This window comes from Canis lupus, chromosome 5 (genome assembly GCF_011100685.1).
Source record: "Canis lupus familiaris isolate Mischka breed German Shepherd chromosome 5, alternate assembly UU_Cfam_GSD_1.0, whole genome shotgun sequence".
NCBI lineage: Eukaryota > Metazoa > Chordata > Mammalia > Carnivora > Canidae > Canis > Canis lupus.
This window is the reverse complement of record NC_049226.1, coordinates 4,965,326-4,978,440: the sequence shown is the minus strand read 5'-3', so window position 1 is coordinate 4,978,440 and position 13,115 is coordinate 4,965,326. Positions and strand designations below refer to the sequence as shown.

The window sequence follows — 13,115 nt, the reverse complement described above, 5'->3', positions numbered from 1 at the left end:
GGCTAGTGCAAGGATACAAGGGAGAGGGAGCTGCGGACAGAAGACAGAAGAGCAAGGGACCTATAAACATGTTAAGCACTTGCGACGTTATCTAAGGACAATGGAGAGCCACCAAATGGCTTCAGCAGAAGACAACCAGAAATCCGACCACCTACCAGGCATCTGTGCACGCATGTACTAGAGCACCTCAGTGTCAAAGATCTTCCCCTGCAAAGCTATTTTTTGGACACCACTTTATTCCTAATATCTCAGTGTCTGCCACAATTAGGCACTTAATAAAACAAGTGTTTGCTGACTAGTGTGCAAAGAAAACGTGGATGAGAAGAATCTGTCAACGTCAGTACTTATTACTTCAGAAGGCAGAGAGAACAAGCAGTGGCTTTAATTTTATCTATGTTTGATATATTAGGGAAAAAAATCTGAACCAGGTATGACTAAATGCAATTATCTCTAAAACTGGATGATGCACAAATGAGTGCTTGCTATAGGACACTCTACACCTGTCTGTATATGTGGAACACAGCAAAGTGAACAAGATAACTAAATACAGGCTTTGGCACATATAGTGTCTTGCACACAATAAGCGCTTAGTAGGTGATAGCTACCTTAGTGATAATGATGATTACACAGCCTACCTGTGAAAGGAGCCAAAAGCACAAAATCCCAACCCAGGACACGTCCTATTAACTGACCGGAGGGTTACTTTACGGACAGATACAGTATGTTGGGTTTTGTTTCATGATCCACAATGTGAGTAACCAATTTAACATCAACATTCATAATTTTGTTCTTAAAATATGTAATTTCTTGTTAACTGCTCAAAACTATCTGGTTAAAAATAAGGCTTAAGTATATACCTTACACTTTCTTCTCGAGTCACAGTATTAAAGATGTTACATTAAAAGAGAAAGAGAGAGAGATCACTCTGGCTGCAATATAGAAAATGAAACCAAAAGAAGCATAAAAGACTGAAAACTTGTAAAGTGTGGAAAAGGCTTAGGATTGTGGTTAGGGGCAAGGTGCCAGAGAAAAAACGGTGGCACTGCTACTACTTACGTCCTCCAGAAGGTCCTCGGGCAGACTAACCCTGGTGCCCCCCAGGAGGCAGTCCTCCATAATACGTGTGCCATGGCCATCTCCACATGGACCCAGTTCCAGGGGATCCGTCAGCATATGGTCCAAGGAATCCATTGTTTATGTGCCACAGATAATCTAGACAAATACACGCAGTCATACCTCCAGATAGAAAGGCAGGCTTCCCAGGGATCTGATTGATACCGATGCTCCTTCAGAAAGTATTCTGACTCAGATAGTAGTCAAACTCAAATCTAGTTTTATACCTTATCTTCATACCCTCACTACAGCTACACACCTCTTCTCTCTTCTATCACAGCATTCTCATCTCAATCTTCAAATCTTTTCTAGTTCGGCCTCTTGTTCCTCAGAATGCTCCTAGAGTAACACCCAAATTTACAGAATTTCTTATACGTTCATTTCACAATGAAGCAAAATGAGACTTGGAGATTAAATGATAAGCAGATCAGAGTTCATAACTTTGACTTCTCAGGCCAATAATCTACCATAAAATAATTTCTTGGGGCACCTGGGTGGCATCTGCCTTCGACTCAGGTCATAACCCCCAGGTCCTGGGATTGAGCCCTACATTGGGCTCCCTGCTCAGCCGGTAGCCTGCTCCTGCTTCTCCCTCTCCCTCCGTCCCTCCCTCTGCTCATACTTGTGCACACTCTCTCTCAAATAGATAAAAATCTTTTAAAAAAAATTTCATAAAAAAATTTAACTATTACTGTTGGTCTTTTTAGTAATCCTCCGTTGTGCTTGCACAAAGAAACATCACCCATATAGACTAGTAAAGCTCAGACACTAACAGTAAGTTTTTTAATGAGGGCCTATTAAGTGCCGGACCTTTTCACGCATCTCATTTAATTCCTACAACTTGCAAGACAAGATCTTCAGATCTATTCCACAGACATTAAAACTGAGGATCAAAGTAGATATATAACTTACCCAATCTCAGGGTAATGAATGAATGAAACTCAAGTCTGCCCGACTACACACACACATTTTTAACACTACACCTCTTGTATAAACTCTCAGTTGGAATTATGAAAGAGGAGTATGTTAGTATGACTTTAGTCCACATAAACTCTGGGGTTTCCAAGCACCTGACCGACCACAACAGCCAGTAAACATAGTAGCCAATCTACCAACTAAAGGTCCATCTGAGGGCAGCCCAGATGGCTCAGCAGTTTAGCACCGTCTTTGGCCCAGGGCATGATCCTGGAGACCCAGGATTGAGACCCACATCAGGCTCCCTGCAGGGAGCCTGCTTCTCCTTCTGCCTGTGTTCTCTGCCCTTCTCTCTCTCTGTGTCTCATGAATAAATAAATAAAATCTTTAAATAAATAAGTAAAAATAAAGGTCCATCTGGTATTTATAACCACGTAAATGTAATGCTACTTTTCTCCTTCCTGTAATAACTGAACACTGCTGGTCATCTTTAGAAATAGACATATCAAAACATCTTTACAGGGGTGCCTGGGAGCATCCAACTCTGGGTTTTGACTCAAGTCGTGATCTCAGGGTGGTGAGATCAAGCCCCAAGTCGGGCTCCACGCTCAGTGAGGAGTCTGCTTGAGACTCTCCCTCTCCCACTGCCCCTTCTGCTTGTGCTCTCTCTTTCAAATAAATAAATAAATCTTTAAAAAAAAATCTTCAGAGAGCATCTTGTTAGGCAAATGGCAAGTATCATCTGTAAAGCTGAGGCCATAGGATTGAACACAGAGAGCATGAACTCAGTCACTCTACCACTCTGCTAAGTCAATTCTATCTCCTAGGCCTACCAAATGGACTAACAAGCACGATTAAATGAGGAAAAAAAAAAAAAAAAAAGACTTAAGAGTCAAGGTGCCAAACTTCTAGCCCAATCTCGGTGACCTAAGGCAAACCTTACCTTGACAGGTGTCGATTTCCTTACTTGCACGACAAAGGGGAGCTGCACCAGGTCTTCTGTTATTTCCAACCTTGGAGTCCTACAATAAATAATCTCCAGATGGAGGACACTTTATATGACTTAATGCACTCATATAAGCCATCATAATTTTTTTTTTTTTTTTTTTATTTATGATAGTCACAGAGAGAGAGAGAGAGAGAGAGGCAGAGACACAGGCAGAGGGAGAAGCAGGCTCCATGCACCGGGAGCCCGATGTGGGATTCGATCCCGGGTCTCCAGGATCGCGCCCTGGGCCAAAGGCAGGCGCCAAACCGCTGCGCCACCCAGGGATCCCAAGCCATCATAATGTTAACGACTTCTGATTCCAAAACTCTTTTAAACGATAAAAAGCAGAGCTGTAATACTACTACTAAAATAAGTATGTTCCCACAAATTATTTCAAGTTCTATTTTAGAGATTTCAGATTTATGTAAAGATTCTGCAGCAAGATTAGTGCTGGGTAAAGCAGATGGGTCTCCAAACGACTGTGCTCCGTCACCTTTCAGTACCTGGGGATTTGCGGCATCCTCAACATTCTTGGTGCCTAAGGAACTGAAGCAGGTGAGAAAGCGCAGGGTGCGGGAGTCTAAGAAAACTTTAAAATAGCGAGATTTGCAGAAGGCAACCTGATGCTTAGAGCAAGGTCCTCTTTACAAACTGATGCAGAACAGGGTAAAAAGGGCAAAGCCAGGGTTCCAGTGACTCTTGGAGGAGGATCGCCCCCGTTTCCACAACTTGTTCGCAAGTTTCTTCGACTACGACAGACATGTAGCTGAATTTAATCTATTCGAGTGGCCACCTCGGCCCTGCTACTATTCTGAATGGGATCTCAAAATACAAGACAGCGGGGGGCTAGCCCGAGGGTCGGAACCCCGGAAGCCAAGGATTTCTGGGTCTTGCGGCGGCCGGGACCTGCGTACCGGCCCAGCGGGGGGGGCTCCCGCACCGGGGCCAGCCTTGCCCCCGGGACCCTCCCCAAGGTCCCCAACGCCCAAGCTCCACCCGGGGCTGCTTCCGGAGCAAACGCCGGCTCCCAACCCGCGGGCCTGCAGCTAACCCCGCCCCGCCCGCCCGCCCCTCCGAGGCCCCGCCCCCAGGCTGCACCTCCGCGCACACGGCCCCTCCCCCACGGGGGCGCCTAACCCTAACCCCGCCCCCGGCCGCCCGTGGCCCCGCCCCTCCAAGAGGCCCCTCCGCGCGCTCGGCCCCTCCCCCACGCCGCGCCTAACCCTAACCCCGCCCCCGGCCGCCCGGCTGCCCCTCGCCCGCCGCCCTGCCCCGGGCCTACGGCAGCCGCGACCCTCGGGGCCCGGCCGCTCGCTCTCCCCGCTGCCCGGCCACACGCCGACCCTCCCGCCGTCCCGGGCCCGCCCTCACCTGAGCCGCAGGCGCGGGTCCCCCAACCCGCAGCGCTTCTCGGCCCGCGGGCTCCGGGACGCGCTCGCTCCCGCAAGGCGTCTCAGTGCGTGCACGCTCCGGGCTCGGGCGGCGGAAGGGGCGGGGCCGCGCGGGGCGGGGCCTGGGGGCGGGGCCTGGGGGCGGGGCGGGGCCTGGGGGCGGGCGGGGCCGCGCGGGGCGGGGCCTGGGGGCCGGGACGGGGCCGCGCGGCTGGGTTGGGGTTGGGCTGCAGGCTGCGCGCGGCCTCTCGGTCTCACCTGCCGCAGAAGCTTGCGGAGCGCGGCTTTAGGGGCAGCCCCGGAGGCTCCGCGGCTCAGCGCTGCCTTCCGCCCGGGGCGTGATCCTGGAGACCCGAGATCGAGCCCCACAGAGGCTCGTGCATGGAGCCTGCTTCTGCCTCTGCCTCTCTCTCTGTGTCTCTCATAAATAAATAAAATATTTATGAAAAAAAAAAAAGAATCTCACTGTACTGAATAATAAAGGTACCTATTTTAAAAAAAACATAAAGTGCATCTTTACCTGGCCGGGAGCTGAGGCCCGTTTGCAGGGCGCGCCCCCTGTCCAGCCTGCGCTGAGCTGAGCACTCTCCAGCCCGTAGGTTCCCGGGCACTGCTCCTATTTTACAGCGGAGGAAACTGCAGCTTCGTTGAGTTTCAGGGAGGAAAACGCAGGCTCGGAGCCTGTGCCCCTGTCCCGGGCCCCTGGTGTTCGGAAAGAAAGCATACACACGTCGAAGAAATACGTTTAAAAACGTTCCTCTTGTGGACAATCCAGGCCGGTCCCTTTCTCGTTCACTGGGTCTTATTAGAACAGCTTCAGACGACTTGATCCACAGCCACTCCCTGCAGTCGTGCAGAGACCATCCTTTGGTCTCTCGACTGGATGGAAATACGTCTGGGAAGCTGCCAGGCGAAAACGAGCCTTCCTCCCTTGTTGGAAAATAGTGGTTTCCAGAGAAAGCCCAGTCTTTGCTCCCCTGCTGGCTGCCCACCTGCCCTTAGTCCTGCCTGTTAGACCACGGGAGGTTCTTGAGTTAGAAACCACCAAGTAAAGGGCAGGGGAACACCATTCCATAGTTGTCATCCCTAATTTCACTTACATTGTGTGCTAACCAGACCAGCGTGATCCAGAGTCAAAACATTGTAAATTGAAATATTAAAAAAAAAAAAAAAAAAAACGGGAGGGGTGCCTGCGTGGTTTAGTCGGTTAAGCCACAACTCTTGATTTCAGCTCAGGTCGATCTCAAGGCTGTGAGATTGAGCCCTACCAGGCTCTCTGGTCCTCCAGGAGTCAGTTTGAGACTCTTTCCCTCTGTCCCTCCCCCTCCAGCAATCGCTCTTTCTCTCTCTCAAATAAATAAAAATCCTTTTTAAAAAAACTAACAATCTCAGTAGTTCTTGTAGCTTCACGATACAAACAAGGAAGATGTTTATTAAAAAAAATATTTATTAATTTTTACACCTGCTGAGTAGCACAAGACTATTAACACTATAACTCACTGAATGTACAATAAATGTTCACATTTAAATAACAGGATAGGGTCAATATTTTCAACCTGCGGGTCAGCCTTAGCATCTCATGAAGTGCTTTTTAGCCCTAGATATCTTGAGAGTTTTTTGAAAGGATAATTCCAAATCAGAAAACAACTCAAGAAGATCAAAATAATAGGTTTTTCCAGAACAATAGGAATTTTACATGATGAAATGGCTATTTATGCGGACACAAATCAAACAATAAAAATGTAAAATCTGTATGTAACCTATTCCAAAATTTTCACACTGCACTGATTGAAGTCTAGCGTGCCGATATGTCCTAAGAGAGGCCACAATATAAACATTGGCTACATACATTTTTTTTCCATATTGGTCTACAGATGGCTCATAACCAACCATCTCTTCAAATCCAAGTCCTTTTGAAAAATCTATTAACTTGGAATGAACGTGGAGAATACCTAATCTTAAAGAAGTGTAGTTTGGCTTGACTGCCACCTGCATCTCTGGTTGATAACATACAAATTAGTTTTAGATCCTTTGCCTATTCCACATAAGTACAAAAAGAGAAAAAGGAAAAAAAAAACTTAAATGGGGAAAAAAAAACAAAGAGGTCCTTTCAAACCATTTCCGTCTGTGTATTTTACAACTTGAAATAACTGGCATGAAATGAACATTCCGTTCAGTGATAGTTTTCTCTTTTCATCAGTAAGTTACTCCTGAGGAAGGGGGGGGTACTTTGCTGGTTCAAATTAAGAAGGACCCAAAAGGGCCAGATTTAAGGTGTGAAAATTAAAACTGGACCTTTAGCAAAGTCTAATATTCTTCGTCTAGCAAGTCCGTCTAGACTGGACACGAGAATATTTACAATCGTTACATTGTAGGACGTTGGGATCCAGAGTCTCTGCTTTGTGACTCAGGTTCAATATTTTCTATTGAAAACATCAACGTGACATCTTTGTTACCAAAGATAGAGTCCAATCCCTAGGGTCTACACGTTTCCCAAGTAACTTTCTCAAGTTCTTTTAGGGCCCAAATTTTCAGGGATAACTAAATGAATGAGGTCTCAGAAATAAAGTGCAAAATCTACATATTAGTTCAGTTATTTCAACAGAATCATTTCCTTTTCAAAAAGGTATCTGTACTATAAAGAAGCTATTATACTTTAGTTTATAGAACCAGTTTTAACCCAGAAATGTAAATAAAATACATTAGTTAACTTCATTTGAAATAGAAGTTAGGTCTTTCTGTTCAGGAGTGATAAGTTCTATCACATGATAATTATTCTAAAAATGTGTTGGTATGTCATAAAAAGTTGCTAAAATACGTACTGATTTCTGTGATGATTTATGTGTACAATTGGAATGCAGAGTAAAAAGGAGGGAAACTTTTCCCCCCGTTGAATTCATAGCCAACAAGACAGCAAACAGGAACACATACAAGAAAAACTGTCACTGAGGCAGATTTTTTTCCCCTCCCAAATGACAGTGTAAGATGCATAAAGATTGGATTTCTCCCACATCCATTATAATTACCTTGACATACAAATGGTCCCCACATTTTAATTTTTCCCCTAAGTGTGAAGTTGGTCATCTTTCCAAAAGGTCCAGATGAGTTACAATATGTATAAGTTAAAAATGTTAAAAAAAAAAAAATGAGGGCCACCTTTCCACCTAACCTTAAAGAATGTTCATTTTAAGACAGCATAAGAAGTACTAAAATACACTGGATGATGTGAGAGTTGAATGTACACCTGATAAGAGCAAGGAACTTATCCTTTACCAATGAATGGTAAATGGATCCTGCAAGGCAGGACAAGGTTTCAGTGCTTTTCACTTTATAGATATGTAATTATCTGAGTAATTTTTCTTGGTATCGAGATTTCAAATACCTCCTTTTTAATACACCACAACCAGAGAAGGGGAGGCAAAATTTTTGTGTAGGAGTTTAAAATCTGCTGACATCAAACAAACCTTTTCTCTTACAGGGAGTCTACCACTGTGGAGTAATAAAGTAAGATCTCTCAGACCAGGAGGTTCTGGTCTAAGTGGCTGAAGGCCAGCATCTGTGCAAAGCACTACCAATAGTAGCCCAACAATAGTTTTTCCCAAAGAGGCAAGTTGTTGTTGTTTTAAATCAGCAATAAGAAAAATCTAGACGACAGTTTTTCCTTCAGAACATCACTATCAAGCCTCTATTTCATCATCTTTATTATTATATTCAATAGGCTCCCTTTGTTAAATTACTGAAAATGCAAACTCAGTAGATGAAGCAGTTCTGACAGAATAAAATGCCCCTCTCCTTTGGTGCCATGGCTTGGAATGAAGCGGTCCAGTGGCCATGGACTTGGCACATCCTTTCTCCACCTTTGGTACAAACGTGATACACCACTTAATATTTCCACAAAGGAAAAGTAAGGCCTATCAATGTGTTAAAAAAAAAAAAAAAAAACCAACTCAGGTAACAAGGTGAAATTTCTCCACCTTGAAATCCACTTTCCCCTGAAAGATCTCCATTCCATGGCAGAAGCTCCTAGAGTCAATTTGGTAAAGACGACGTTAATAAAAGAAGCCCAAGTGTGTGTAGAGTGTCAAAACTGTGGTTTCCAAATTCTTGAGTGAATGATAAATCTTAAAAAAGAGTTCCAAGTATTGGAAGCTTTCGGACTTATGGATGAGAAAAGACATGATGTGACCGCTGGATTCAAGCTCAAGGGTAGAAGAAGTTAAGGTTTAGTGATATGCACTTCACTGCTCCCATTCCCATTGGTGGTGGTTGTAATGATGTACTGTGTGGGCTGTTGTTGGCTGGTGGTCTGGGGGTCCAAGTCACTGTGTGAAGCTGCCGGAACCTGGACTCCTGCTGAGAGAGCAGAAGCTTGCTTTTCTTCCAATTCTGGTTGACTTTCTGATAACACATAATGACCCTGGGGGGGGGGGGGAAAAGATCTTTAGAAATCTGAAGTCTAACATGGGGGAGGGGGACGCTCTTGGTGGAGATAAAAAGTAATAGGAAAGGAAATGTTATAACATGACACCAAAATAGGCACCTTTGTGAGATGTTTTATGTAAGTACTTTAGAGGGGATGGATCAGTCACAGTAATAGACTACAAAGGTAATTTAAGGGACTGCCTTAGGTGTTCTACCAAATAATATAGCGAAGACCTTCATGTACAGAAATTTGCATTATAATAGTAATCTATGTGGCAAAGGAAACATGAGCTATTGTACTGATCCTAAGAATTTAGAAATTCTTAAAATAAGATTGCTGTCTGTCAATTAATATTTAAGAGTAATACAAAATAGAACACAGAAGAGATATTTAAAGTTCCCATTAAAAAAAAAAAAAAAGTTCCCATAAAAAGGCAGAAAGACTCCCAAGTCAGGTAGTCAAGGTCAGTGGTTCCTAGACTTCAGAGTCTCACAGATCAGCAAATTAAAAGTAATAATAAGTATCCCCAAATTTTATTTTGCCAAGTAGAGTAGATTTTAGGATGATACTCTCAAATGAGAGAAATTTTAACACTCAAAAGTATAAGAAGAGTACAATCTTAGAATAAAGTCCCTGACACTGAATCAATTTAGCTTTATGAAAAGATGCATTGTCATTATTTTTCCTCTGATCATGAAGACTTCACAGACTTGGAGTAGCTATTTCCTTAAGTTAACATTTTTAAAGAAAGAATGTGTCCATTGACTAGGTGATTGGTTTGCTGTATAGGCTAAGAAAAGAGAAGTCACAGAGGAAAGCCCTGTGCCTTCCAAGCTCTGTCCAGAGAAAAAGCCATAGCCAAATACCCATTTGATGTATCTAGGGCCATGTGCTCTGAGTCCATACTCATTCAATCTCGGATTATGATTTAGTTTTCCATGTGGGTCTTTTTCTAGGAGGAGGGGGCTGGTTCTCAGCCTACTGTCCATGAACAACTAGGTAGTCACAGGTGGGCTAGAGATTCTATGAACCCTGGAAAATGTACATTAAATTTGTGTGTGCGTGTGTGCGTGTGTGTGTGTGTGTGTGTGTGTGTGTGTTGTGGCAGGGGGAGGGGAATGTCCTTGACTGTAATCAGGTTCTCAAATGAATTCCTGGCCAAAAAAAGGTAAAGAGTCAGTGGGTCCCACCAGGAGTAAAAATTTCACTGATTATGCCAACGAGACTATTCCATTTTACATTAGGTATTGTCTTCACTGATAATAGTGTTACCCTGGATTTACATATCTCTCCATAGTCTAATTAATGTGAGTTTGTGTGCTAAGAAATGGCTAAGCTCTCAGTATGCTTTCAAAGGGAAAAATCAGGTTTTGAAGCCACTAGACTACCCTGCTACTCTTTGAGACTTCTTGGGAAATAGTCTTCCCCTGGGAACATCCCAATATCCCTAGTCACTTAGGAGTATGTTTCATAATTTAAACTTAAGATACTCTGTTTTCTAATTACTTAGAGGCAGACCAGAACAAACCAGTGAAGATAAAAACAGAGGTAGCAGGTACAACTAAAATTGACCTGCCTAATCTAAATATAACAAGATAATTCACGGCAATGTTCTGCAGGGGAGGAGGGTTGAACGTTTAAAATAGCTTAAAAGAGCTCTGTAACATATTCATTCAATTATTCTCTCCCAATCCAGCTGAGGACCAATAGTCATGAATACTTTCCACAAAGCACATAAAAAAGGTGATCAATTATGAATTGGTACATATTTGGATCTAGGAGGTTCATTATAGTTACTAATTGCACAGGTATTTATCGACCATTTGTTATAGTCCAGCCTCCTGAGCAAGGCACTGAGAATAAAGAGATAAAGACTAAGACCCCCCCCCCCAAAAAAAAAAAAAAAAAAGACTAAGACCCAGCTTTCAAGGAATTCATTGTCTGCTAGGAAAAGATAGACAGTAAATCAGTAATTAAAATAAACTATAATAATTAATTATAATACAGCTCCATAAGGAGTTATGGGAATACACAGGATGTACTTCTAACTCAGATAAGGAAAACTGAGGAGCAGAAAACAGAGGGTACAATGGACAGGAAAGCCCTCCCGAGCAGATCACTTACCGGTGTAACTGCCTTTACTTGGCCAGAGGTGACAGGAGTGGCCACACCACTGTCTGTAATCACAAACTGACCTGGAGGAAGGGTCATCATTTGAATCTCTGATGCTGAAAAACAGAAAATATTCATACTTAAGTGGTCTCAGATTCTTTTTTTTTTTTTTTTTTTTTTTTTTTTTTTTTTTTATTTTTTATTTTTTATATATATTTTTTTAATTTTTATTTATTTATGATAGTCACAGAGAGAGAGAGGCAGAGACACAGGCAGAGGGAGAAGCAGGCTCCATGCACCGGGAGCCCGATGTGGGATTCGATCCCGGGTCTCCAGGATCGGGCCCTGGGCCAAAGGCAGGCGCCAAACCGCTGCGCCACCCAGGGATCCCTGGTCTCAGATTCTAATACAAGTTGTAGAAACAAATACCTAACCAGTGGTCACATTTCCTTTTTTTTTTTTTTAATAAATTATCCATGTATTTTTTTTTTTAAGATTTTATTTATTTAGTCATGACAGACACACAGAGAGAGAGAGAGGCAGAGACACAGGCAGAGGGAGAAACAGGCTCCATGCAGGGAGCCTGACATGGGACTTGATCCCGGGTCTCCAGGATCACACCCTAGGCTGAAGGCAGTGCTAAACGGCTGGGCCACCGGGGCTGCCCTGTCACATTCCTCACTGAGAAATTTTCCATAGATTTGCTTGCTGTAAGAGTCTTGTCATGACATGATTTCTTGACATGTAAAAGTCTTATCATGATATGATCTTGATACTCTGATAAAGAATGATCAGAGGAAGTTAGCAGAGAGTTATAAAATATCAGAAACAATCAATGCATCTCCCCCAAATGTGGCTTCTAAATATCCATAAGACAAATATTCAATAATTTTTTTAAAACCTTGAAATAAGTTACAAAGGTTTACCTGTTAGCTTAATATTTTTATCTTTTACATCCAGATTTGAATCACTGGCAAATGTATGCACACACTATTGCCTACTAATCACAACTTAATCTAACTTGAAGTTTATTTCACCACCAGTGTTATTAAAACAAATTAAAAACAAAGTTCACCCTAGTGTGCAGTTGATGGTTTTTATATAATATTTTCCTCTTAAAGGAACCAAAGTTTCTGGCTTTTGTCCGATTCCAGTGCTGGTGTAGGAAATGTTATAAGTTGAGCCTAGGTCAATGACCTAGATGAAATGGGATCACACCAGCATGCAAGATGCTATAAGAGACTATGGGGTCATGCAGAAAAGACACAGGGGCCAATCTGAGGATGTTCCCATTGGCCAACAATGGGATAATCTGAGCATTAATAAGGGTAACAACTTCAGTAGTTTGAAACACATCTACTGTGTTGAAATATATGAGAATAAAATGATACTAAGACACACACATATATCCCTCACTGCTCACCTGGGATAATACTAAGAAAGAACTCATTATTTTGAAAACTGGTAAATAAAAGATATGAACTAGATATATAAAGCATTTATCCTTCCTTTCCTGTGCAAACTGTGCCTCAGAGTAACCTGTCAGTTAAGATAAAAATTTTTCTTTACAAAAGTTTTCTAGGGGCACTTTGGTGGAGTGCTCAACTCTTGATTTTGGGGTTGTGAGTTCTAGCCCCATATTGAGTCTAGAGATCACTTAACAATAAAATCTTAAAAAAGAAGAAGAAGACGATGACGACGACATCTTCTAGCTGATAAGTGAGTAAAGGATGATAGAATCAGAACATGACAACTTTGTGATCCCTAATGAAACAGTGGAGCAAAGGGAAATGACAGACAACCAAACATTATGTGCCTCCTGACAGAAGTACACACCACCAGTTAGAAGTATTTTGGTGGAAAAAACTGAACGTCAATTTGATCAACCTCCAATCTACAGTGAATAAAAAGGACAGGAGAAAAATCTTAAATGATAACATAGAGATGACAACAGCAAAATCTAAAACATGAGAAATTCTAAAGAATAAATGACCCAGTTTCTTCAACACATAAATTGTAACTTAAAAGACAGAGAAGACATACATTCAAAAATAACAACAAAAGCTGCCTGGCTGGCTCAGTTGGTGGAGCATGTGAATCTTGATATTGGGGGCATGAGTTCAAGCCCCACACTGGGTGTCAAGATTACTTAAAAAAATAAAATCTGGGGATC

At 42.8% G+C, this 13,115-nt stretch overlaps 2 protein-coding genes across 13 annotated transcripts in view; both read right to left on the bottom strand.

Annotated features, from left to right (window-relative positions):
* NFRKB (nuclear factor related to kappaB binding protein) overlaps positions 1–4,509 on the bottom strand; it is a 38,774-nt gene extending 34,265 nt beyond the window's left edge. For 2 of the 5 annotated variants that reach the window (XM_038535643.1, XM_038535647.1), the window contains exons 1-3: positions 4,388–4,509; positions 2,972–3,064; positions 1,057–1,212 (exon numbers count right to left, since the gene is read on the bottom strand). In XM_038535643.1, the coding sequence (XP_038391571.1) occupies positions 1,057–1,191 (135 nt within the window). In that variant the 5' untranslated portion in view covers positions 1,192–1,212; positions 2,972–3,064; positions 4,388–4,509. Of the gene's footprint in view, positions 1–1,056; positions 1,213–2,971; positions 3,065–3,519; positions 3,943–4,387 lie in introns of those variants that run through there. The other 3 variants (XM_038535644.1, XM_038535646.1, XM_038535645.1) reach the window with 3 other exon arrangements.
* A 1,327-nt stretch (positions 4,510–5,836) lies between these two features.
* Positions 5,837–13,115, bottom strand: part of PRDM10 (PR/SET domain 10) — a 96,707-nt gene continuing 89,428 nt past the window's right edge. For all 8 annotated transcript variants that reach the window (XM_038535637.1, XM_038535640.1, XM_038535641.1 and 5 more), the window contains 2 exons: positions 10,955–11,058; positions 5,837–8,824 (listed from right to left, as the gene is read on the bottom strand). In XM_038535637.1, coding sequence (XP_038391565.1) covers positions 8,624–8,824; positions 10,955–11,058 — 305 coding nt within the window. In that variant the 3' untranslated portion in view covers positions 5,837–8,623. The remainder of the gene's footprint in view (positions 8,825–10,954; positions 11,059–13,115) is intronic.